The 24,635-nt window shown below is 37.7% G+C and overlaps 1 protein-coding gene across 2 annotated transcripts in view; it reads left to right on the top strand.

The window, feature by feature from the left end:
* igfbp2a (insulin-like growth factor binding protein 2a) overlaps window positions 1-24,434 on the top strand; it is a 31,583-nt gene extending 7,149 nt beyond the window's left edge. Inside the window, exons 2-4 of one of the 2 annotated variants that reach the window (XM_058402810.1) lie at window positions 14,247-14,422; window positions 21,921-22,046; window positions 23,671-24,434. In XM_058402810.1, the coding sequence (XP_058258793.1) occupies window positions 14,247-14,422; window positions 21,921-22,046; window positions 23,671-23,829 (461 nt within the window). In that variant the 3' untranslated portion in view covers window positions 23,830-24,434. Of the gene's footprint in view, window positions 1-14,246; window positions 14,423-21,905; window positions 22,047-23,670 lie in introns of both variants that reach the window. The other variant, XM_058402808.1, reaches the window with a different exon arrangement.
* The last annotated feature ends 201 nt before the right edge of the window (window positions 24,435-24,635 follow it).

Below are 24,635 nucleotides of genomic sequence, written 5' to 3'. Positions count from 1 at the left end.
TTCTAGTTAGGACTCTAGCTGCTGCATTCTGGACTAACTGGAGCTTGTTCATGCTCCTACTGGAACATCCAGCAGTAAGGCATTACAATAATCCAACCTAGAGGTAACAAAAGCATGAACTAGTTTTTCTCCATCATGAAGTGACATTATATTTCTTATCTTGGCAATATTTCTGAGATGATGGAAGGCTACCCTAGTAATATGATCTACATGAGCTTCAAACGAAAGACGATAATAATCACACCACAATCTTTTACTGCTGGACAAGAGGAAACCAAAAGAAAATTCACCGTTGCTTTGTAATCAAAAAGCTTACTTCTAGAGTTCACGTGACCCACCGATGGCAATGGCGGTGTAGTTCAATCGCTCCCTGACTCGGTATCCTAAATCTTCTTTTGTTTTCAGTATAACCATTACCATTTGACTTAATTTGATCGCTGTGTTAACAGTGAACGAATGAAGATGGCGCTCAACTAACGCTAACTTCCCCAGAGAAAAAGCGGGTTAAAGACCCTAGTAATATTCCCGAGGGGGAGCTTCGCGCCACTGTTGCCGACAAACTAAAGATGCATCTTAGCTTCGTCAGGGAAATGTTTAAGGAAGAATTCACCCTTATTGCGGATAGACTTGGGGTTCAGGAAGATGTTCGTTTGATAAACAAATTTGACAACATGCAGACAGCTCTTCCTAACGCAAAGAAAGACACGGTGGAAGTTAAGCTAGCCGTGGATTCCCTTCAGGAAAAGTTAGCAAGAATCGAAGATAAGAGCCGCCAGTCTAATATCCGTCTAGTGGGGCTGAAAGAAGGCGCAGAAGGAGATGATCCCGTGCGATTCATACAGAACCATCTTCCTAAATGGATCCCATCTCTCGCCAGCAAGGTAATGAAGATTGAAAGAGCCCACCGTGTATATATAGCGGTGAACACTCAAAAACAACCACTCGTACATTTATATTCAAGATGCTGCGCTATCAAGATCGGAATATGATCCTAAATGGAGCTTGAGATGCTGGACAGATCTTGTATATGGGAACGATGTTGTTGTTCTTCCCAGACTACAGTACTCACACAGCGTCCAAGAGGAGAGCGATGGCATTGGCAAGGAAAAAGCTAACTCAGCTGGGAATATCGTCTTTTATGCTCTACCCCGCAGTAGTGAAAGTCACGCACCAGGGGAAGATTTTACTTCTTGAGTCACCGGCAGAGGTTGAAAAGGATCTCTATCTGGATCCTTTCGTAAAGTCTTCTCTGAAGGGAGCTGAAACAACTGTGCCATGAGAGTTCGGGGTGAAGGAGGATGAATCTGTAGTTCCTATGGAGGACCTCTCTGAGAAAATCTGACTGGTTTTGCATCCAAAAATGACCGGGTCAAGTGTTGACGAATGAACCGGACTGCTAGGTTGGCCGCACATCCAAAGACTTTTACTTTAAGGGCAGGTAGAAGAGTGTGTTCTAACTCTTCACTTACTGCCCACTTTGGTGTTGTTCTTGTTTTTGTTTTTTTGTTTTATGCCCGAGACCGCCCACGTAAGTTGAATCTGTTTTATGCATCCATTATTGTGTGCAACATGTCTATGCTTATGTATGTATATGTTCTGATCGCCGCTATATTTTCGAGGGATTACCTTAGGATGTTTCCACCTTAGTTCTGGTTGGTCTGCTTTGCCTTAACAATACATGGCAATAAATATAATGTCATGGAACGTCAATGGGTTAAATAGCCCTATTAAGCATACCAAATGCTTAGATTACCTAAGAAACAAACACAACCGTTGGAGATTTAATATGTCCCTGTTACAGGATGGCACATTTGTGGCTGAACTACGCAGCTCTTTGAAGGAATTTTTGCAGATCAACGGGGATTCAGCCTCTAACCCCCAAGTACTGGGGGAAACTGCTAAATGGTTTATTAGGGGGATATGTATAGGTTTTTCATCCTTTAGTAAAACGCGTATAGAGGGCCGTAAAATTGAATTAGAAAAAAAAAACATTTACTAGAAAAAGAATTAAAAGGTAAATTTTCTGAGTCCAAAGCTAAAGAATTAAATGTTTTTAAATCAGAATTAAAAGCTATATATTTACATAGAGCTGAATTCATCATACATCGTACTAGACAGTCCTATTATTTCCATGGAGAACGCTCTTCTAAGTTGTTGGCTTTGAGGTTGAAAGATGCTGAGTCAAAAGCTAATATATCGGCTATTAGGCATGAGGGTTTAGTATATACTCAACCTAAAGATGTAAATAGAGTATTTGAATCCTACTATCAGCACTTGTATACTTCAGAATCCAACACTGACTCAACAAATTTTGATTCATTCCTTAAAAACTTAAATCTTCCCAAGTTGAATGATTCTCAGCGTGAGATAATGGACAGTCCTTTGACTATTGAGGAATTAAAATCTGCTCTGGATTCCATGAGTAGTAATAAAGCCCCTGGACTGGATGGGATCCCCCCCCCCCGAGTTGTTGAAGACATTGTGGGACATAATAGCACCTTTAATTCTTAACTCTTTTAATTTTGCATTAGAAAAAGGAACTTTACATAGGGACCAAAATACAGCGTTAATAACTCTATTGCTGAAGAAAGGAAAGGATCCACTTGAATGCACTAGTTACAGGCCAATTAGCCTCTTATCTACAGACTCAAAGCTAATAGCAAAAGTTTTCGCCTTGAGACTGGATAGATGTGTAGGAGATTTGATTAATTATGATCAATCAGGATTTTTAAGGGGAAGATTTGCTGCGGACAATATACGCAGGCTTCTTCATTTTATTCAACAAGCAGATTCATACACAGCCTCCTCTACAATCCTCTTCCTGGATGCAGAGAAAGCATTTGATAGAATTGAGTGGAATTTTCTGTGGTCCGTTCTGGAGCATTTTGGGTTTGGCTCCTTTTTCTTGAGAGCAGTCAAAACTACTTATTTTGATTGCTCAGCTAGAGTACTTAGTGGTCCTTATATCTCACCTTCCTTTTATCTTGGCAGAGGTACACATCAAGGGTGCCCCTTGTCACCTTTGCTCTTTAATTTATCATTGGAGCCTTTGGCCCAAGCGATTAGACAATGCTCTTTAATAACTCCTATAAGCTGTATGAATACATCCCACAAAATTTCACTCTATGCCGATGATGTTTTGTTATATGTATCCAATATCACAGATTCGGTCAATGAATGCTTAAAACTATTTGATACATTTGGTAAACTCTCTGGTTATAAAATTAATTGGAGCAAATCCATACTTATGCCCCTTAATTTAGCTGCTAAATTGGATATTCAGTCCTTACCCACTATGATTCCAGATAGTGACCAATTTAACTATCTTGGAGTTTTTCCTTCATTACCCCATATCTCCAAGTTGAACTATCAGTCTCTTCTTGATAAGATTACAAGTAACCTTTTCTGTTGGTCTCCACTCTGCTTGGCACTTCATGGCAGGATAGCCACTATTAAGATGAATATACTCCCAAAGTTGCGTTTTTTATTTTCAGTGTTACCTCTAGCACCACCTATGGGCTACTTTAAAGCGTTCAACACAACAGTAAAAAAAAATTTGTGGAATAATAAGCGGCCCTTGAGATTTAGTCTCAAATCTATGTATCGGTTAAAACCTCATGGTGGCTTATCTCTACCAGATTTTTGGTCCTATTATTTAGCATACCAAATGAGAGCACTTAGGACTTGGGTGGATGTTGACTCCCCTGTGGCATGGCGAGCTTTGGAAAGGAATATTATTTATCCAGTACGTCTGCAAGATCTACTCTTTACAGGAATATCCAAGAAAGTTCTGGAAAAGTTTGGTCCAATCATAAGCCACAATTTGGAAAATGGCAGAAAAAATTATGGGAGTTTCAGATCAGTGATTCTACCCCCATCTGGCACAATAATATTTTTACTGGTAATAAACTGTTCATTTCCAAATTCTGGGTTGAATGTGGCATTTACACATGAAAAGATGTATACAATGATTATGGACTCAAATCATTTCAAATCTTAAAAGATGAATTTTCCTTTTTCTTATACCTGAGATTAAGATCTGCATTGAAAACTTATGGCGTACCATGGTCAACTAAAATATCTCCTCATCCTATGATAAACTGGACAGACTATAATATGGATTCTAGAGGCACTGTGAGCAGAATTTGTACATCACTTGTGGTACAATACTCAAACATTCCTGTTGAGGGCTTTTGGGAGAGGGAACTTAACACTGATCAATTGGGATACAGTCTGGGGGAACTGTTTTGCTACCTCAAAAAACCCAGCTCACCAAATGATCCATTATAAGCTAATTTCTAAGGCATATGCCACTCCCTTTGTCATTTATGTAGCAGTGCATGCCAAGGTACATATTTACATATGTTCTGGTAATGTCCTCAAATTGAAACGTTCTGGTCCTCGGTTCGGGATATATTGACTGAACTTACAAGGACTTAAATTAAAAAGGACCCATTGCTTTTCCTCTTGATGGATGATTCCTCACTGTCACTGTCTGCAAATCAAAAAAAGGATTCTGTTCATTGCCCTTACTGCTGCTAAAAAGGTTATCCTGAAATTGTGGATAGATCCAGCTATCCCAGCTGTACATACCTGGATGTCCTATTTGCTAGACATTTACTATTTGCTTTTTTGGGGTGTTCTAGAGCCAAAGTGCATGGCGCCAACAGAAGGACAATACAATTTTGTTTGGACCATATTGAGATTCTATCAGACCTAGTGAAATCTTGAGATATACTTCTTATCCCTCTATGTATGTATATGGATGTATTTATGTTTATACTATATGTGCATGTATATATGTGTGTATCTGTATAGTAACATGGGCGGATCTTGGGCTCTGTTGTAAATAGTTGTAATCAAAAATGTTTCAGAAATAAAGAATAAAAAAAAAAAGAAAAAGAAAGCTTACTTCTAGCTGCATTTGGTCCTAGTACAAGTACCTTTCTCTTGTCAGAGGTAAGCAGGAAGTTAGTGACCATCCAATGTCTAATGTCCTTTACACATTCTTCTATCTTAATAAGCTGATGTCTCATCTGACTTAGCTGAAACATATAGCTGTGTGTCGTCCGCATAACAGTGGAAGCTAATACCATGTTTACGAATAATTGCACCAAGGGGTAGCATATATAGGGAGAAAAGCAGTGGGTCTAAAACAGAACCTTGTGGAACACCGAACATAACCATGGTATGCATAGAGAAGTCACCATCTAGAGCTACAAACTGATAACGGTCAGTCAAATAAGACCTAAGCCAGGAGAGGGCTGTTCCCTTAACACCAACATGTTCTAGCCTATCAAGTAGAATAGTGTGGTCAGTGGTGTCAAAAGCTGCACTAAGATCCAGTAGCACCAGTAAGGAGACACAACCCTGATCAGAAGCCAGTAACAGGTCATTTACCACTTTAACCAGTGCTGTCTCTGTGTTATGATGAGGCCTAAATCCTGACTGATACATTTCATAAATGTTATTTCTATGCAGGTATGAACATAACTGCTGTGCTACAGCCTTCTCTAGGAGCTTGGAGATAAAGGGCAGGTCTGATATTGGTCTATAGTTAGACAGCTGACAGGGGTCGAGGTCTGGTTTTTTAATCAAGGGTTTGATAACTGGTAATATCTGGCTACTGGTAATATGTTTAAAGAAAGACATGGGATTTAGATAGAATGCAGGCTGAAAGCTTTGAGGAGGAAATTAGTGAAATTAGATCAGGCTCTTGAAGCGGGGTGAAGCTGTCACAAAAACTCCAGAGACGAACAGACAATGGAGGATCAAACCCCGGAAGGGGTGTGTTTATTGAGGCTGAAAGCAGGTCGAGAAAGGCATGTGGAGGATACTCAGCTTTAGGTGAAGTGATCTGGAAACCGGAGCTGAGGGATGAAGAAGACGCCGTACACTGAGGAAACTAGAGGTGGTGAGAGCAGTAATCGGACTGTGATGAGGAGAAGGGAAAGAAAGCAGGTAGGGAGATTAGACTAAAGCTTAGGTTAAGTAGCATGGTGGCTAAAGCTAACAAATACGTAACCATGAGTCGGTGTCAAAAACGAGACCAGATGGGGATGAAGTGAAGGAAGTGTTCTTAAATAGGGGAGTGGAGGTGATTAGCTAATGAGGTGCAGGTGATCTAAATTAATACTCAGGAGAATGAGTGCGCTGGCGAGGTGTGACAGAAGCATTCTAAACTCTGATCAGAAATAGTTATATTATCTTAAGGATTATCTATCAAATAATTTGGTTTTAAATGAATAGTCTGAATTTTTTTGCCTGATATTGTCAATTTTTTCATTGAAAAAATTCATGAGTCATTGCTGCTACATATAGATGGTGTGTGCTTTTCTACAGTGGTTTTACTCCGTTATTTTTGCTACAGTACTAAATAAAAATGTAGGATTGTTTTTGTTATCTTCAATTAGGGCAGATAGATACGCTGATCTAGATCATTTTACTGTCAACAACTGCTTATGATAAATTACTAAGTGAATAAGGTCCAAGGCAAAAAAAATACCATTGTCAGACTAAAGAAACTTTTTTTCATGTACATATTCCATTTTAAAACAGTTTGATCTGAACTGATCTAATATCTTGTCCAATACTCACAAATTAGCAATGGAATCTTGAAAAAAAAAACAGCACGTTTCCATATGATTGGATAATCCATGGTGAAATGAATAAACATTATGTACACATATCAGGGCTTAACTGCCCTGGTTGAAAAAGAGGAATGAGTCCAGACTTGTGTGAAGACATGGGTTAGACTTGGGCATGATGTTCGAGAAACTGGAACCTACAGCATGTTCTGTCACTAGTTCAGCTTCAGGACTTGCATGTTGTCCACTGTGGGCTGATATGATCCTCTCTGCAGCCAGAAAACATAACACAAAGCAAAGGTTAGATTGATGCATGTTAGTTTGAGCATGTTGCCTGCACAGAGATAAACAGCCTTCTAGTTGTTCAAAAAGTGGTTAAAATATGTTATAGTTTTGCAGGTCATTTTTATAATTGATGATTTTATAACTGACAGGGAGAAAGTTAGAAAGAGACAAATAAATAAATAAATAAATAGCTAAACAAGTTCCTCAACTGGTACCACATACTGTTATTCAGGCTGTCAAGCTTCAATTCCAGCTTAGGCCCTTTGCTGCAAATCATCCTATCTCTCTCCACTGTGTTTTTACTGCCACTGTCCAAAAAATCAAAAATGCCAAAAAAAATTACAATCTTTAAAATACAAAAAATGGTTTGCTTCTTGGAGTTTAAAGAGTTTAAAATGTCACATTTTCTGGGGTATCACAGTGGGCAGCCAGTTGTTTCCTCCAAGTCTATAACTCATAGGAGTTTAAATGCATACCTGAAATGTTGCAGAAGTGAAACACTTCAACTTCTTTTTATGATGACAAGATGGCTTATACAATAGTAGTATGTACAGATAATTAAAATAAATGTGTTTGTGGTCAGCCTAATTAGGCATAAGTGGGTGTAGACAATGGATGGATGGATGGATATTTGTGGTCAATTTACTTACCTTAAGGAACATTCTTAGATTTTAGCAATGCCACCAGCCTTTAACCTAGTCTGAAGTGTCACAAAATCCCTGGAACAAAGGCTCAAATGCTCTCCAGAAACAGATTTATTAACTTCAGTGTACGGATAGTTACCTTGTCCTTATGCTTCAAGTAGTCTAATTAGCCATTGATCTTATTGAGCCACTGATTAATCTTAAAAGTTCAGTTGGACAGGTTCATCTTTAACAGGTCTTTTTCCATTTATAATCAGAGCGGTCTGAGATATGAGGCACAGTGGGAGGTTCCTGCAAAATAGATACAAGTAGAAAAGAATTAACAGCATACCAGCCAGTACTATCCAGTAATGGTCTTAAAAAGTGCTAATTGTGATCAGTGGCAGTCGGTCAATATGGGGCGCAGTCTTCTCTTGATAACCTTAACAATAATTGTATATTTTAATAACAAAATAAAATCATTTAATCACACTATTCCACTGCTGGTCATATCACTTGTTTAAATAAAAAAAAAAATCAAAACTCTATTTCGTTCATGTGTGTGTGCGGGACGCCGGACAATCGAGTGTGTATGTAGGTCCGTAAACTTTTGAAAAGCATGTGACTTGAGGCTGAGCTCTGATTGGCTTGTTTCAAATTGTCCTTGAACCCTCCCACGTTTGTTGTTAATGAATCAATATTGTTTTTATATACACTACTCACAAAAAGTTAAGGATATTCGCCTTTTGGGTGAAATTTCAGGATGCACCTAAAATGGACTATAACCTTTACAGGTGAACTTCTCTACACTTTTGAATGCACATGTCCAACTGTTCAGTGTTTCAGTACTTTTTGCATAACTTGCTGTTCTCTAACAAGGTGCTTCATGGCAAAATTCACAACTGGGGTTTGATCCATGAATCGACCAATAAATTTTCTTCATTGTGAACAGTGCTCTGCGGAACTGGATGATGAATGCCACTGAACTCCAGGCACATTTAAGGGACGTGAGAGGCACCTAAGTGTCACATCAGACCATTCAAAACCATTTACATCAGCGTGGTCTGCGTGCTAGACGACCTGCAAGGGTACCTGACCACACCACCAGGCACAGGCGTCGGGCCAGGGAGCATTTACGCTAAACGAGGGACCAGTGGGCCTCAGTGCTGTTCTCTGATGAAAGTCAATTCACGTTGAGGAGAAATGAAGGCCGCCAACAATGTTGGAGACGTCAAGGAGAGCGCTATGCATCAGCCACTGTTGTGGTGGTGTTACAGTCTGGGCAGGTGTGTCTACTCAATACAGAACTTCCCTACATCTTGTAAATGGTACAGTGACAAGACAATACTACCTGAATAACATAATTAATTTATAGTCTTTGTGCCCCTGCATGAACAACACAGGCCTAATTTCATCTTCATGGACGACAATGCTCCAGCTCATCGAGGTCGCATCATTAGGGAATGGCTGCTGGAGGCTGGGGTACCTCAAATGGAGTGGCCTGCACTTTCTCCAGACCTGAATCCCATAGAAAACCTATGGGACCAGCTGAGTTGCCGTGTAGAGGCTCGTAACCCTGCACCCCAGAACCTCAATGACCTGAGGGCCGCCCTTCAAGAAGAGTGGAATGCCATGCCTCAGCAGACAATAAGTCGACTCGTGAACAGCATGAGACGTCGTTGTCAAGCTGAAATTGATGGTCAAAGGCACATGACAAATTATTGAGACACTGACATTTTTTGTTGTGGTATACCCACCAGTGTTGTTGGCTTTTGTTTCAATAAATTGTTTGAGATGAGGAAATCACCATTGTATGCTTCTACTTAAATGCCCTACTTTCATGATATAATATCACTGTAGCGTGAACTTTACATTTTCCATAAATTTCACCCAAAAGCCAAATTTCCTTAACTTTTTGTGAGTAGTGTATTTGGCTTCATGCGATTGGACCTTTCTCAACGAGTCAGATTGACAGTTAACAGACAGGTCCTGATTAATGTAGAAGCATGCGAAATATCTTGAGATGAAAGAAAATTCGGTTATATCTTTACAAAAATAGAAGAAAAAAGAATCAACAAGTGTGGACCAAATTTGCAAATTCAGCAGCAGTGAACTGATTGTGGTCGAGCTTACACTCGGTGCATGTCCAACACCCCCCCTTTTTAGAACCAGCCGCCACTGATTGTGATTCTTCTTCAATCAACGGTTGGGGAACAACCTCAACTAGCACTTTAAAAGATAGAGTATTTCATCATTTCCTTATATGAACTCAGGCTTTCATGGGCTTAAACAATCCATATCCTCAAAATGTTTGTAACCATCTCCAAAGCACTAAAACAACATGGTTCATTTCTGTGAAGCCTTCAATGAAGTACATACCCCCCCACCCCCTGAACATCTACCTTGAAGTTAAAGTTAACTGAGTTACCTTAAACTAGCTATATCTAAGTCTTGAACAAGTTTTAATGTATTAATTGATAGAGACTTCAAAGCACTTTTGTATGTCGCTCTGGATAAGAGCGTCTGCCAAATGCCACAATTGTAAATGTAAGTGCAACACAAAATTGCAGATAATATAGTATAAATGTTAAGATAACCTGTAACTTAACCTAGCAAATGTAAGCTAAAGTTATAAAAAATTTTTAATTTAAAAAGTAAGTAAAAGACAACTTTCCTCAAAAAGATGGAAACTCCCAAAGAGTCAAGAGGTTGTTCAATGAATGTATTTCCACAAAAACAGAAATGGTGCTAACTGCGAGTTATAATGGCTTTGATAATTCACTTTCCGTTAGCAGTGCATGAGTGTTTGTCTCTCCTCCCTGCTACTAAATTAGCAAGTTATCATGTGCTCTTAAGCAATAATTTAAAAAAAATTAGGCAGGATGTGAGTTAAAATGGTGTACAAAGACTTTTTTTCTGTGAGGGGTGCACCCACAGTCTATTTCTCCTCCCTTGTACTAAATTAACAAGTACTCTGAAGTAATTTTAAAAGCACTCACGAAGTGCATGCGCATGAGCAGACAATAAGTTTACAGTTCACGTAACCTCCACTGCGGGAGGTTAAATCAGTGTTTGTAGAATAAAATACACATGACAATATCTATATTCTTACTATGTCTATAAAGATATTTGTCATGATTCTGCTAATTAGGGCACCTGCCTAATATATTGCATGGGCACCTGCCTAATATATAGCTAGCCCAGAACTAGAAAAGCTGCAGCAACAAAAATAAACCGGGGCAACATCAGACACAAGTAAACAACATAAACAAAACACAAAACCACAAAACACCCAAACAATTACAGCCTATAAAAATGTTTCATTGGATATAGCACATTATCAGATTCAAACCATATTTAAACACATTCCATATTTTTAATATCTTGTTTCTGTTTTTTTTGCTGAATGGTAAAAGGTTTTATAATGTAAATTTAAATAAACATGTTAGCAAAATCTGTAATTTAGACAGAGTAATACCTTTGATTTTAGAGTAATTACTTGTTTATGAAGTTATGGCATTTTACCGTTAATTTTACCAAATTTTCTATTTTCACAGTAACAATGTGTATTTTTACATATTAGGAGAGTAAAAATTAAAGTTACATACTGTTTTTTATTTACAGTAATTTGATGTATGTACTACAGTGACCTTTGGATTACTTTGGATTTTACAGTCTTTTACTGTTGCTATTTCACAGTTTTTTACTGTAATTTTCACATACATTTTTTACAGTAGCATTGTTGTACATCATTGTATGTGTGTATGTATGTGTGTGGTCAAACTGTAAACAAAGATAAACAACATAAAATCAGATTATAGGATTAACAAGTTATTCCACTTAGATTACTACATCACTATCAGTACATTTCACATTATAAATTCAGAAAATCTGAATCCTTCTATATAAATCCCTAAACATTAGGCTCAAACTCCAAATATCTCAAAATACACTAACAAATATCTTTAGAACACTTTCACCTTTTATCAGAAACCAAATAAGTGTATAATCAGTTAAATAACAACTGCATCACATTTTGCGTTTAGATGCTAATTATTCACAGCGATTTCAATAAACTTTAAGGTAAACTACAGATGATTTGGAGACAACAATAAAATATGCTCACCACGCTGGGATCAGGAAAGATTCAAAAATGTAAAGCAAATCTGATGTTATTTGATCGTTTAAAGTCTTAACAGCTACATGAATCTCGTGCTGTGCCTCGTTTTCTTCTTTTAAATGATTCAGAATCATATACGCACTAAGCATCGCATTCTTAAAGGGGCAGAACCCAACAAATGAAATGTCCCCCCCCCCCCCAACACTGTAGGAAATCTAGTCTTGATATTGCTAATCAAACAAGATTATAGCATCAGAGAGAGCATTATGCAGTATTGAATGCATGAATGTGTAACTTAGGGCTAAATCATGTAAGCAAATCTGACTCTTGATGGCTAAGAGAATGATGCAAGAGAAAAAGCTGCATGCAATTTACCTTGAGCTTTAATTGTGTTGTGGCAGCCATGAGCCATGGAACAGAGTTTTTAGACAGACGGTATACTTAATCTGTGACCTCGTGAACCAGTATTGATGTATTCATTGATGGAGACTTTTGAAAGTCGCTCTGCTTAAGGGCCTCTGGATGCCATAAATGTAAATATAAATGAGCCTTAATCTGAGCCACAGCCAAATATGCTGGATGTTTACACACTGACAAGAGGTTAGATACAAATGAGGGATGTTTGATGAGCATGCCTGCATTTGTCAAGTCCTCAAATATAGCAACCTCGGCTGAGAGATGATTAGGGAGACTACCTTGATCAATCAGTACTTGTGATGAACACACAACCAGTCCAGCACACCTCCATCCATTCAAAACATAGCCTGAACCATCTGAATTAAAATTGTCAGCACACTAGTAGGTGACTTTTTAGGCACGTGGTAACCACGTGCACCCGCACACCATGGAGGACTATCATGTGGAGCGGCATCCTTGAATGGAACAGAAGTGGAGGCACCTCCCTGAGGAAACGGGGCAAGGAAGCCCACCTGGTGGTCTGTCAGATGTCATAAATGGATGTCCAAGGCCCTCAAAAAACATCCTATGGAACCTCACAAAAAAAAGGAACTCACTGGGTAATATTGCTGGGTCTTTAACAGTAGCCAGTCATTCTGTAACATCCAGGTTCCCTGCACCTCACGGGGCTCGAACCTGGATCTCCATGGTAACCATGTGCACCCACAAGCCATGGAAAGACAAACCCATGCGCAAGATTAAACGAAGCACTGCTTTATTCACAGGAGGAAGACAAGACTAAACAAAACATAAAACCAAACTAAACAGAAACAAAACATGAATTTTCTGTCAAACAGACCAGCAACGTGGAAACTTGACACAACCAACAAACAATAACTGGTAAAGACAGGCACACAAGGGCTCATATATATAGGACAACACATCAAGGTAAATGGGAAACAGGTGACAAGGCAGGAAGGCAGAACAATAGGAAGGGCATCGCACAAAGTACAAGGAAAAACAAACAGTAAGGCAGACTCCACCAATTTGCCTGCCAGCACCTCCTCCAGTGGTCTGGTAGGGAACTGTTCCAGTGATTCCTGACATAAACACATGTCCATTTCTCTAGGACATTTAAACAATCCCTTTTGGTACTCTTCTTTCCATACAGCTTATTTATCATTTGCTCTAAGTCCCTCTCAAAACTCAAATTATCAGCAACAGGACAACCCATGAGCTGGTTAGAGAGACTCCCTTAGGACCCTGAACACATGTTGCCACTTGTGTATAAACTAGCATTGCAACTCATCTGGCACCAAGAATCTTCAGTTGAAGCCTCTTGGTCAAACTTTTAGCTACCTTCATCTTAACTGATGTCAAGTTTTAAGGACACCCCTCCAAATCTTTGAATTCAGGTGTTCCAATCACTTCCATGGCCACAGGTGTATAACATCAAGCACCTAAGTTTGCAGCCTGCTTCTACAAACATTTGTGAAAGAATGGGTTGCTCTTAGGAGCTCAGTGAATTCAAGTGTGGTACTGTGATAGGTTGCCAAACTGTGCAATAAGTCCATTCCTGAAATTTAACAAAGTGGAAGCAATTGGGAACAACAGCAACTCAGCCACAAAGTGGTAGGCCACATAAAATCACAGAGTGTGGTCAGTGCATGCTGAGGTGCACAGTGCAGTCACCAACTTTCTCTGTCTGGCATTCCGATGGATTAACTGCTCATTAGCAGCAGTCAGTCTCTGAGAATGGAAGCAGACAGAAATATAGAGGTAGAAATCCCATCTAAGATCGTAAAAAATATTGTAAATCATGTGTAATGTTGGCCAAAAGAAGACAGGAAGTCACCAGTGTCCACAGTGTAAGTAACTCATAACACTATTCACAGAAGTCGCATAATTAATTTCTCTGCTGCTCAATCTTTGGTCCAACATGCAAATATAGAAAAACATGAAAAAGCATCCACCTTTTTTTTTTACAGTTACATATGCAATAATAGCTCTTTTCCTCTTACTTGCCAATGTGGCCAGTCCTGTTTTTCCCTTTTAATGTTCATAGACTACCCAAAACCTAACCCTAACCCTAGCCAGGTTCAAGTCAGGTAGATAATTTTATGTGGTGTTTAATTTCATATGACACCATTATATGGTAGGCTGCATTTAGCAGACAACTTATTTCTAATTCAGTTACTCTCTTAAAACCACTCATTTTGGCTCTTTTTTGGGCAGGTGAGATGTTGGAGGGTCCAGTAGTAGAACAAACTGAAGTCCCAACGATTAGAAGGCCTACAAAAGACAGCCAGTGGATGGGCCCTAAAGAGAGTGCTGTTATCCATCACCGGCAACAGATGAAGACCAAGATGAAATATAAAACAGAGGAGCCCAAGGTGCCACGCAACAAGCTGGTAAATGATGAAAGATACAAATAAAATTGATTAATTGCAACCAAAATAGTGTAAACAGTAATGGAACATAATGACCTGTATAAGAAATGTACATTGTATGGTAGATATATCTAATAGTGTCCACAAAATATACATGTAGTACATAGCCAAGTGTTGAAGCATGGGGTAGTTGAGTGCCGTTTAGTGAATGGAGAACAGAGCTGAGGAAGGTACATTGCTTTCCATTTACAAAACTTGACCATGTCCTTTTTCCATAGCAAGGTTTTGTGACTGTCTGACAATCACACCCATATGTGGGTCTTCCATAAACAATTTTTACAAAATGGGAAGCACACAATTCATATCTTTGTATGCTTTAGCAATTTGACTTGACTGTATTCAAATGGCCTAACCCAAATATATTCCAGAATAACAGTGTATCTGTGCATAAAGTGTAGTGCAAGAAGATACTCAGGTGGCATGCACAAGAGTCAATTCAAATTAAGATGCTTTTATTGTCATTTCGACCATATATAGCTGATGCAGTACACAATAAAATGAAAAATGTTCCTCCAGGACTCTGGTGCTACTTAAAAACAAATAGCTATATAAGACAACACAGGACCTGGGCTAAAGAGTAAAAGGAAAAATTAACATACTGACATATTGACAAGTGCATGTTTGTGCAAACAGTTTAAGTTAACTGTAGATAAACTGTAAAAATTGTGTGAAATTAAACTTCAAAAAGATTGACAAAAGAGGACAGGAGAGAGTACAAACAGACAATACAATAAACTGCAAGGCAGATACATAAAGATAGCACTGACCAGTATACAGTCTAGTATACAGGGCTTGAGCCCCGAATTATTTTAATCTAGCCCCAAATGGTTTATCCAGAATTTTGCCACTGGAGTGTAGAGGAATTAAGTAAATGTTGATCGTTTAATCTGAGCACTGTTGCCGTTTACTGTACACGATTTTGACTGATATCTCTCTCCACACACACACACTGCGAAAGTGTGTGCTTGAATATGCTCTAGAACTGATCTCATGATACTTTAATGTCATACACCTATTGGTCTGCACAGCACCGTTTTAAGTCGAACACCTATACACACTCACACACCACGTGACTAAAATACCTTTAAAAAAAAAAAAAAAAAACCCTGTCAGAAAACACAACAATGTTTTTATTCAGATAATAGCCTAAAAACTAAAAGTAGTCTAACAAATGTATGTTGTGTCAATAAGGAGGCCCACTGTCTTTGATTCTGAACACTCCTGACATATAGGACCCTTTTGAATATTGCACAGAATATTATTCCATACCCAAGACGTACAAAAGCCTTATATTTAAATAAGCCTAAAGATAGATCTAAATAAAATATAAACTGTTAACACACTTAAGCTTTCTACTATTCAACTAATTCAGTATTTAAGTTAAAATACATACATGGCTTAGGTGAACAATGGGCCAGAACAGACTCAATCATTTGGTTGTTCTGTCAATTCAAAAAGTAATTCTCAGCACTATAAATACTAGTATGGTAATTGACCGTTTTGCTCAAGTAAAGTCTCTGAGATTCTCTCTGATGATTCCACCCTCAAAGAAATAGGATAGAAAAGTCACCAAGAGCATGAAGTAGACAAGATACAAACACCAAGACAGATAAGAGATGAGAGAACAATAAGAAAAGAGAAGAGAGGCTGAAAAAAAGAAATTAAAGAATAATACATACAGAAGTACCAGCATAAATGAGGAATGAAATAAGAGGTGCAAGTATAATATAAATTATTGTAAAATAATAATAAAAAAAGGATCTACATGACACTGCTTCACCCACAAGCTGTAAGAGATAATATTGCATGGCATGCCTGTGTGAGAGAGAATATGTAATCAATTTAATGTACTCTTTTTTAGTAGCAAGACTCTGAAATGATGGGAGGAGTCAGAAAAAAGATTGGACTGAATGAAATTTTAAAAGGTTTCATACTATTTGTGTTAATTTTTGTTTATTATTAAATAATATTACATAAAAAATGCCCTTACAAAACGTGTTATTCTTGCTTACCCTCTCTCCCTAATTAGCCCCTGATGTTTTGGGCTCAGCCCCTGAGGTTTTCAAATCCTAAAAATGCCCCTGGTATACAGTCTAGCAGTAGCAGCATTTAAGAATGTAGAAAAACAGTGCAAGATGTATAATTGAATGTGTGTGTGTGTGTGTATGTGTGTGTGTGTGTCCAATCCCTAAGTGTTGGGAATTCTAAGGGCAGGTATAAATAGGGCTGAACATTAGGAATAATTGGAAACACACATGACATGAAAACAAGCTATAACCAAAACAGGTTATAACCTAACTGGGAATTGTCCCAATAGTTCTTGACAGAGAACCACCCGCCCACCCCCCAAAAAAATAAGTTGCAGCTCCTGAAGTGCCCAAACTTAACCACACAACTGTCTCAGCGAGGCCAAAAGGGGGAGTATGGGAAGAATAGTGAGGCCCAAAGGGAGAGTGAGGGTCACAGCATGGGAAGCAAGGGGACAGCGAGGCCCAAGGGGGAACTGAAGGAAACCATAGCCAAGAAAAGAGATCCCTATAGCCGGAGCTACATCCTGAATGGACAGGGAGGGGGTGAAGTGCCCTACACATGACAGGTTGCCAAGTGGCCTCCTCCACTGATCCCAACTGTGCAGCGGCATCCTCGGCTGGCACGAAAGGGAAGGAGCAACACTGAGGAAACGGGGAAGGAAAGTCCACATCCTCCACCTACCAGGAAGCGGAGCAATATTGGCCAATGCTGACAAACCAGTGGTGACAACAAATGTCCTTGAAGTTCCTGAGCCGCAGTCTGAAAGAAAAAAACAATAACTGGGCAATCCTGCTGGGTCTGCAAAGGTAAGTTTGGGAGACGTTGCCAGAGGTGGGAACTCTATAGAGACATGACGAGAAATAAAATAAATGGAACATAAATTCTTAGACACAGAAAGGCATCACTTGACTTACAGGATGCACAACATCAAAAACATAATAGGGTGCCCAACAAAACCAATGTGACAATACACAATGACTTGACAAAGATAGATACAAAAGGACAGGTATAAATAGAGCAGAACATTAGGAATAATTGGAAATGGGTTACAAGGTGGGAAACAGAACAAGTCGAGGGGTGTGACACAACACACATTGGTAAATCACAAACACACATGATACATGACATGTACCCCTTCCAGTGGTCTAGCAGGGAATTGTCCTAGTAGTTCCTGACACTCGGGTCCTAGTAATGCCGTCCGTCCGTCCTTTATCATGCAACTCAAATTGTTTCCCAGGTGGGAGAGAAAAGATTTTTAATTTTTATTTTTACCTAAGCTAACACTACCAAAAAATCTGAATTTCACTTCATGTATGTACTTAAAAAATTGTTTCTTCAGCTAGTAAAATAAAAAAAAACTGTTTCATTTAGACTTGCTTAATATTTTATGGAAAAATATGAATGTCAGTTGTTAAAAGTGTCATACAAATTGAATTGAAGTGAATATGATGAATATAAGTAATAATTTGAGTACTACTATGACCACCAGTTCTTTGACTACTACTAGTACTTTTAGTACTGCCACAGTGAAACTCTTTTTCTACTAGTAATATGTCAAATTTTAAATTACGGCACAAATAACAGTCTTTTAGTAAATTTAAAATCAGTGTCATTTATTCTGCATATGTTTGCAACAATACCACAGCCATAGCCCCTTCCCCCTACCACCACACCATTACTTTATGTTAAAACAAAAAGTTATACATCAGACTATGTTATCTGAATAAACACAAAATGCACCAAATAAATGAATTCAGGAACTGACCAGAGATAAATTTGGCTTGTGATTTATACCTATCTAAAAATAGATTCATATTTCATTTTTTATTCATATCTCAGTACTAACTCTATTCGCCTATTGGCTGCCTCTTGTTCCTGCATGAGCCTCAGCCACCAATTTGCCTTTTAGGGAAAATACATTTTTTGTGTCATTACATGCTAACAGCTAACAGACTCCAATACATGTCCAATACATTTAAATTTTTGAAACTCAAAAATGATGCAAAACATATAAAAATTAAAGTCTTCCAATGTTCTGCACGTGGTCCAAAAGTTTACTTACTTACTTACTTACTGCCCCAAGGTCCTGATGTTGTCCCCAAAAATCATAATATATTCAGTTAGGTGTGCTCAACTCCAGATTCATTGGCATTCCTCGAATTAAGACAATATTTCTGCAAAATTCTGAATATAATAAACACACAAATATTGGGCTGTACTTATTCTTTTAATTTAGCATATTTAGCTCAGTTCATTTGCTTAGTTCATCAAAGTTCATCAAAAGACATTTTAGGTAAAATCCCATTTTAATGAGCAAACTTTACTTTACTATATACAGTCACCCTCCCATTTCCTTCAATTTCTGTACTCTCTGCAAAATATTTCCTCTGAGAATTGTTGTACGCTTCTTTTCTGACATATATGACAGATTAATGGCTTGTGGGATATAGAACTCTTTTCAATATACAGCCATACGCTGCTAGGATGTCTAATCCACTTCCAGATATAACAGCAAGCTACTTGGTATAATTTAACATTTGATACACCCAGACCTTAAGGCATCCTTGATCCTCTGAGGTAAATGAAAAATGTAGAAAAATAAAACCTTTTTAAGTGGTTTGGGGATCACCTGAAAGGAATGGAACAAGCAGGGAAGAATATTCATTTTAAGTGGATGCACTCTCCCATCAATGATAGTGGAAGTCTAGTCCATCGCATTAAAGTGTTCTTAATACATTTGATCAATGTTACGATTCATTTAGATTAATTTATATAAGCCTGCCAACAAAGGTGAGCTGTGAATACCAAGTCAGTGTAAGCTCAGTGGTTAAGGCATTGGACTACTGATTAGAAGGTTGTGAGTTTGATTCCCAGTACCACCAAGCTGCTGCTGCTGAGTCCCTGAGCGAGGCCCTTGACCCCCAATTGCTCAGTTGTATAAATGCATAAATTGATCATGGCAGAGTAAGACAGCATTCTACTATATCAGACTCAGATGGACACTCTACCTCCAAAATGTACAACCTCTCAACTGGAAAGTTGTCTCCACGTACCAAGTACATGCCTAGCTTGCTCAACTGTTTTCATAACAAACTGCCATGACAGTTTTTCTTTGAGCTGGAGGTTTATTTCAATTTTCCCATCCCATTATTTCAAAGCAGGATGGAGAGCGGTTTGTTATTTGTTATGTTTGTTATTTATTGCATTTTTTAAGATTTCATGGTCATTGAAAAAACTGTATATTGTCACCTCACATATGTACTGTATATACATTATAAATGGCAGGGAATGTAAGACTCAAACTTCAACCTTTTTTTTTGACATATTCAGTTTGGAATTATGCCAGCCACTGTCCACAATGCTGAAAAATCCTGAAGTAGTTGATGTGTTGATGGATGACATTCTAGTCTCAGGTGCAAGTATGGAGCATACACCATTCACCTACAGGTGGTGCTGAGGAGTTTGCTTTGACATTGAACAGAGCAAAGCTGTTTTTGAAATCAAAGATAAAATATTTTGATCACATTACCAGTGCAGGGGGTATTAGGTTGGTCTTGAACAAAATGAAGGAAATAACAGAATTAGCAATCCAGTCAACACTGAGGAGCTTTTCAAGGTAATTGGTCTTCTGAGCCTTTGGAAGTTCCCTCCAGGCAATTCCACCATGTATTAGTTACACCTAAATACAGACTTAGCCAAGAAGTAGAGTGGGGCTGGGTGATATCCAAGAACAGATATTCTGCAAAGTCTGAGGCTATGCTTGTGTGAATGCAGGCACTTGCGTATTATTATGCCAATTACATAACACACGTTCCGATACAAGCACCTATGTTGTTATATGTTTGTTAGGGTTTTCTAGTGAAGCAGGCGATGCAGCAGTTTATTAACATTAAATTGATTTCTGTAAATGATTTTTAAATTTTATAACACTGAGTGTCATGTAAAATGTCCTTTCATATTTTTGATGTTAATAGGGAAAAGGCAGAATTGAAATTTAAAAACAGGAACTTGGATATAAAAGTGCATGTATCAATCAGGATTTGAAAAGCATTTTTTTTTATTTGAAATCTATCATATGTGATATCATGAAATACCAAGAGATTTTAAAATGAAAATGTAGCTACCAATTGCATCATGGTTGGTTGCAGCAAGAGAGTGATCCAAAATCCACATACAAACGGTTCAGAATGGCTAAAATTGCCACAGAATTACGTTTTTGAGATCCCAGTTCTTTCACACATAGGGTGAGCAGAATGGGAGTGTAAAAGAGATGACCTCATACATCAGCATCTGCAGAGATTCTGTGTTAATTAATCTTATCAAGTATTGTCAGGGAATATTCCTATATAACTGCTGTTATGTTGGAAAAGGAAATACTAAGGGCATGAGTGCTAATAATTGTGACCTGGGTAGCATTCAAATCTCAAAATACAAATTAAATAAATTGCAAAATAAATTTTTGTCTAAAAATTAATATACACTCACCATCCACATTAGGATGATCTGCACATTCATGCAGTTATCTAGTCAGCCAATAGCATAATGCACAAAATCATGCAGATACAGTGCAAGAGCTTCAGATAAACATGTTCAAATCAAACATCAGAATGAAGAAGTGTCTCTGTAATCATGGCATGGATGTTTGTACTAGATGGGCTGATTTAAATATTTCAATAACTGTTGATGTCCTGGGAAATTCACACACATTAACACCCCCATCCCCCACCCTTCAAAATAAGTTGTACTGTACTTGCAAAAGATATTCTCAAGACCTGTTAAATAATGATCAAGGCTGAAATAAGACAAAAAATAGCAAAAAACATCACAAGGGAACAAAGAACAGACAAAACATCACGAGTAATCAAGAACAGACACATATACATTATTAGTATGGAAAAATCATTATCATGAACTTAACCTTAAATTATTAAATAATATACAGTATAACCATAATTTTAAAATTTAAAATAAATGAAAACTGACTGTGAGTTATTTCATAACGGTATTATTTAGAAATACTTAATAGTTTACTGGGCACATAGTGTTTCTTCAAGTATTTTTTGAAATACTAGTACGTCAAAAATTGTTTTACTTCTCTTAATATATACTTAAACATACTAATATCAAATGCTCTAATTGTATTTCTACCAAATCTATTTAGTTATACCTGTACACTATAAATTGTCTACTTTCCTGCTAGTATATCCTATTGACATTCTCATATAATTGGATACATTTATTTGTAGGCTTATACCTAAATATTTTGGATCATTTGCATACACCAGTATGTCATCATACTATCAGCTCCTGACTTATCTGGTAGGAAAAGATATGTTTTGAAAACATTTATTAAATCTCAAGGCATCTCATGTAAGATTTTCATATCTTAAGTCCTTTTGGTTGTGTATAACAGAGCCATTGTCAACAGGAGATGGAGCAGGTACTTGAGAGGATCTCCAAAATACCCTTCCAAGACAATCGTGGCCCTCTGGAGGACCTCTATTCTGTGCACATACCCAACTGTGACAAAAGGGGCCAGTACAACTTCAAACAAGTAAGAACAAATAATGGACAAATGATAAAATTATTTGGCTTAGGCTTAAGGCATACTAATGTATAATAATGTATAGTAGTTGTACACTAATATTCAATTCAACTAATTTTATTTGTATAGCACTTATAACAGTGGAGATTGTCTCAAAGCAGCTTTACAGAAGTATAGAAAAATAGAAAAAAAAAATACAATTTTAAGTTAAGTTACAATTTATCCCTAACTTTTATCCCTAATTATATATACCTCACATGTCTGGACATTTATGGACGCTTGTGTTTACACCCACAGCAGAACATTTGTTTCATTAACTCTGTTATTAAATATATTTAAACAGTACCTAGAAAATATCTCATTATGCTGATGTTTGGTTATCAGTGGAACTGGCCGCTTTGGGTGGGGAGGTGTTGGGGTGTGTACTGAAAAACCCCAAGACAGTAATCACTATAACTTAACAGGGCTCAAGGATACATATGCATGAGGTTTATTGACAATACCAAAAAACAATCCATATTCAGAGCCAATAATATAAGCAAATGTCAAAACACAGTAACAATTTTATTTCAAAATAATAAGTAGAATACAAAGAATAATCAGAACATGACAAGGGTTGGAAAACTAGAGTATCAGTAAGAGTACACAAAGCTTCCAAACCTCCTCAGATGGTTTGGTATGCCAAGACTTTGTGCTGACATTGTATATGTGTATGCATTTTGTACTCTGAGGAACAGGAAGTAATCAGGAAGTGTCAATTCAATTTAATTGCATTTTATTTGTATTGCACATTTGACAGTGGACATTGTCACATAACAGCTTTATAGATATAAATAGATCTAGATATAAAATTTCAGTTGAACTATATCTCTAATGAGCAAGCCAGGGGGGATGGTGGTAAAGAAAAACTTTTTGGGTTGACATGAGGTAGAAACCTTGAGTGTAACTAGACTCAAAAGGGAACCCATCCTCATCTGAGTAAAATCAGATATGTAATTATAAATCATTGCACTTCTGTAATTGTACACTATAAAGTCAGGATTACAAGACAGGCTTCTCAGGGGTAGTATGACATGGGGGTGGAGAAATAACACAGATTATTAGGTATACTCTCATACTGTAATGGTATAAGAGTTCAAGCAGAGACTCTGGCAAAACTAGCTACAACAGTGTTACTAGTAGGGAGAGCCATAAGGTAAGACAGACATGAGGATGCCCTGGGATATAATATAGCCAGGCACTCCATAGTCAATAAGCCTAAGTGAGCATGTGAGAGTAGGGGGTGACAACATCCAAACATCCATGCTTTCCAAAAGACTCTATGCCCATGAACCCTCTAAATCTGTGCCTTTACTGACTGAAAAAAGTCTACGTCCCAAACACTAATTAGAAGGCTGTTCTTTAACTGTGAGTGGAATAGCTCTGCCCCTTCAAGGGTCCAAAAAAGAGTGTGCACCTTTTGATCAAAGCAGGCGGATTTTACTGAGAGCTAGTGCAGTGTGGATAAGATAGGGATGATATGTTACCCTGATTTCATATTCTCTGGTTCTAGTAAGGACTCTGGCTACTGTAAAGAACTGTAAAGTTGAAGTGAATGCTAATCAAAGTTATTGTTGACCATCATGTGTTTCAGTGTAAGATGTCAGTGAATGGACACCGGGGTGAGTGCTGGTGTGTGAACCCCCACACCGGCAGGCACATCCAGACCTCCCCAGTAGTGAGAGGTGACCCCAACTGCAGTCAGTACCTCAGTGCTTTAGAGATGGAGCCACCTTCAGAACTGCATAACTAAAAGCATTGAAGAGAACTGGTACCTGGGACCAAAATAATTGATTGTTCAGATGTTCCATTGTGTGGTAGTCCCTCATTATTTTACTTGTAAGCAATTCAATAAAATGTTTAGAGTTGAATTTAGTTATTGCATTTGCATTTGGAATATGTTGCTGATAACTCTCAGTATGAATTCCAAAGAGTGTTATCTGCCAGAGAAATGGCAAAAAACATTAGGTGTGGCCAAATTAACTATTTGGCATATTATTAAAAAGAAGGAATGCACCAGTGAGCTCAGGAACAACAAAATGCAGACAGCTGTTTTTGGATGACACAATAATTTTTTTCCTCTTGAAGAAAAATATGCTTAACTAAAAAGTGTTATGTTTAGTCTCCCTTCAGATCATATAGGCCTCCAAATTTTAAACTGAGAACCACTATAAAACTATTACATCTAGTAGGACCATCAGAAAAAACACAGCTACATTGCTGCAAACATGTTGCAAATATCTGATACACTATAAATGGATATCATGATCACTTTTGAGAAATAATCTATACAGTAGTATTGACATTAAATGTTAATTTTGATGGAATAAAAAGTATAATTACAACTTTGTATGGTGATATATTAATGGTCAAATCCTTATTTCATCTGATTTAAGAATGTTTTACATATCCATTCTGTTTTCTGAATGTTCTACATTTAATACAAAATTAATAATGGTCAGTATTTTACGTGTCATTTGAAGTATGGCATTAAAATTGTTATAAACCTTTGATTTACTGCACTGACCTTTGGTTTAATTATAATCAGTTTTCAGAACA

This window comes from Hemibagrus wyckioides, linkage group LG11 (assembly GCF_019097595.1).
Source record: "Hemibagrus wyckioides isolate EC202008001 linkage group LG11, SWU_Hwy_1.0, whole genome shotgun sequence".
In the NCBI taxonomy this organism is placed as follows: Eukaryota; Metazoa; Chordata; class Actinopteri; order Siluriformes; family Bagridae; genus Hemibagrus; species Hemibagrus wyckioides.
Note: the sequence above shows the minus strand (reverse complement) of the source record. Positions and strands in the feature narration are given on the sequence as shown.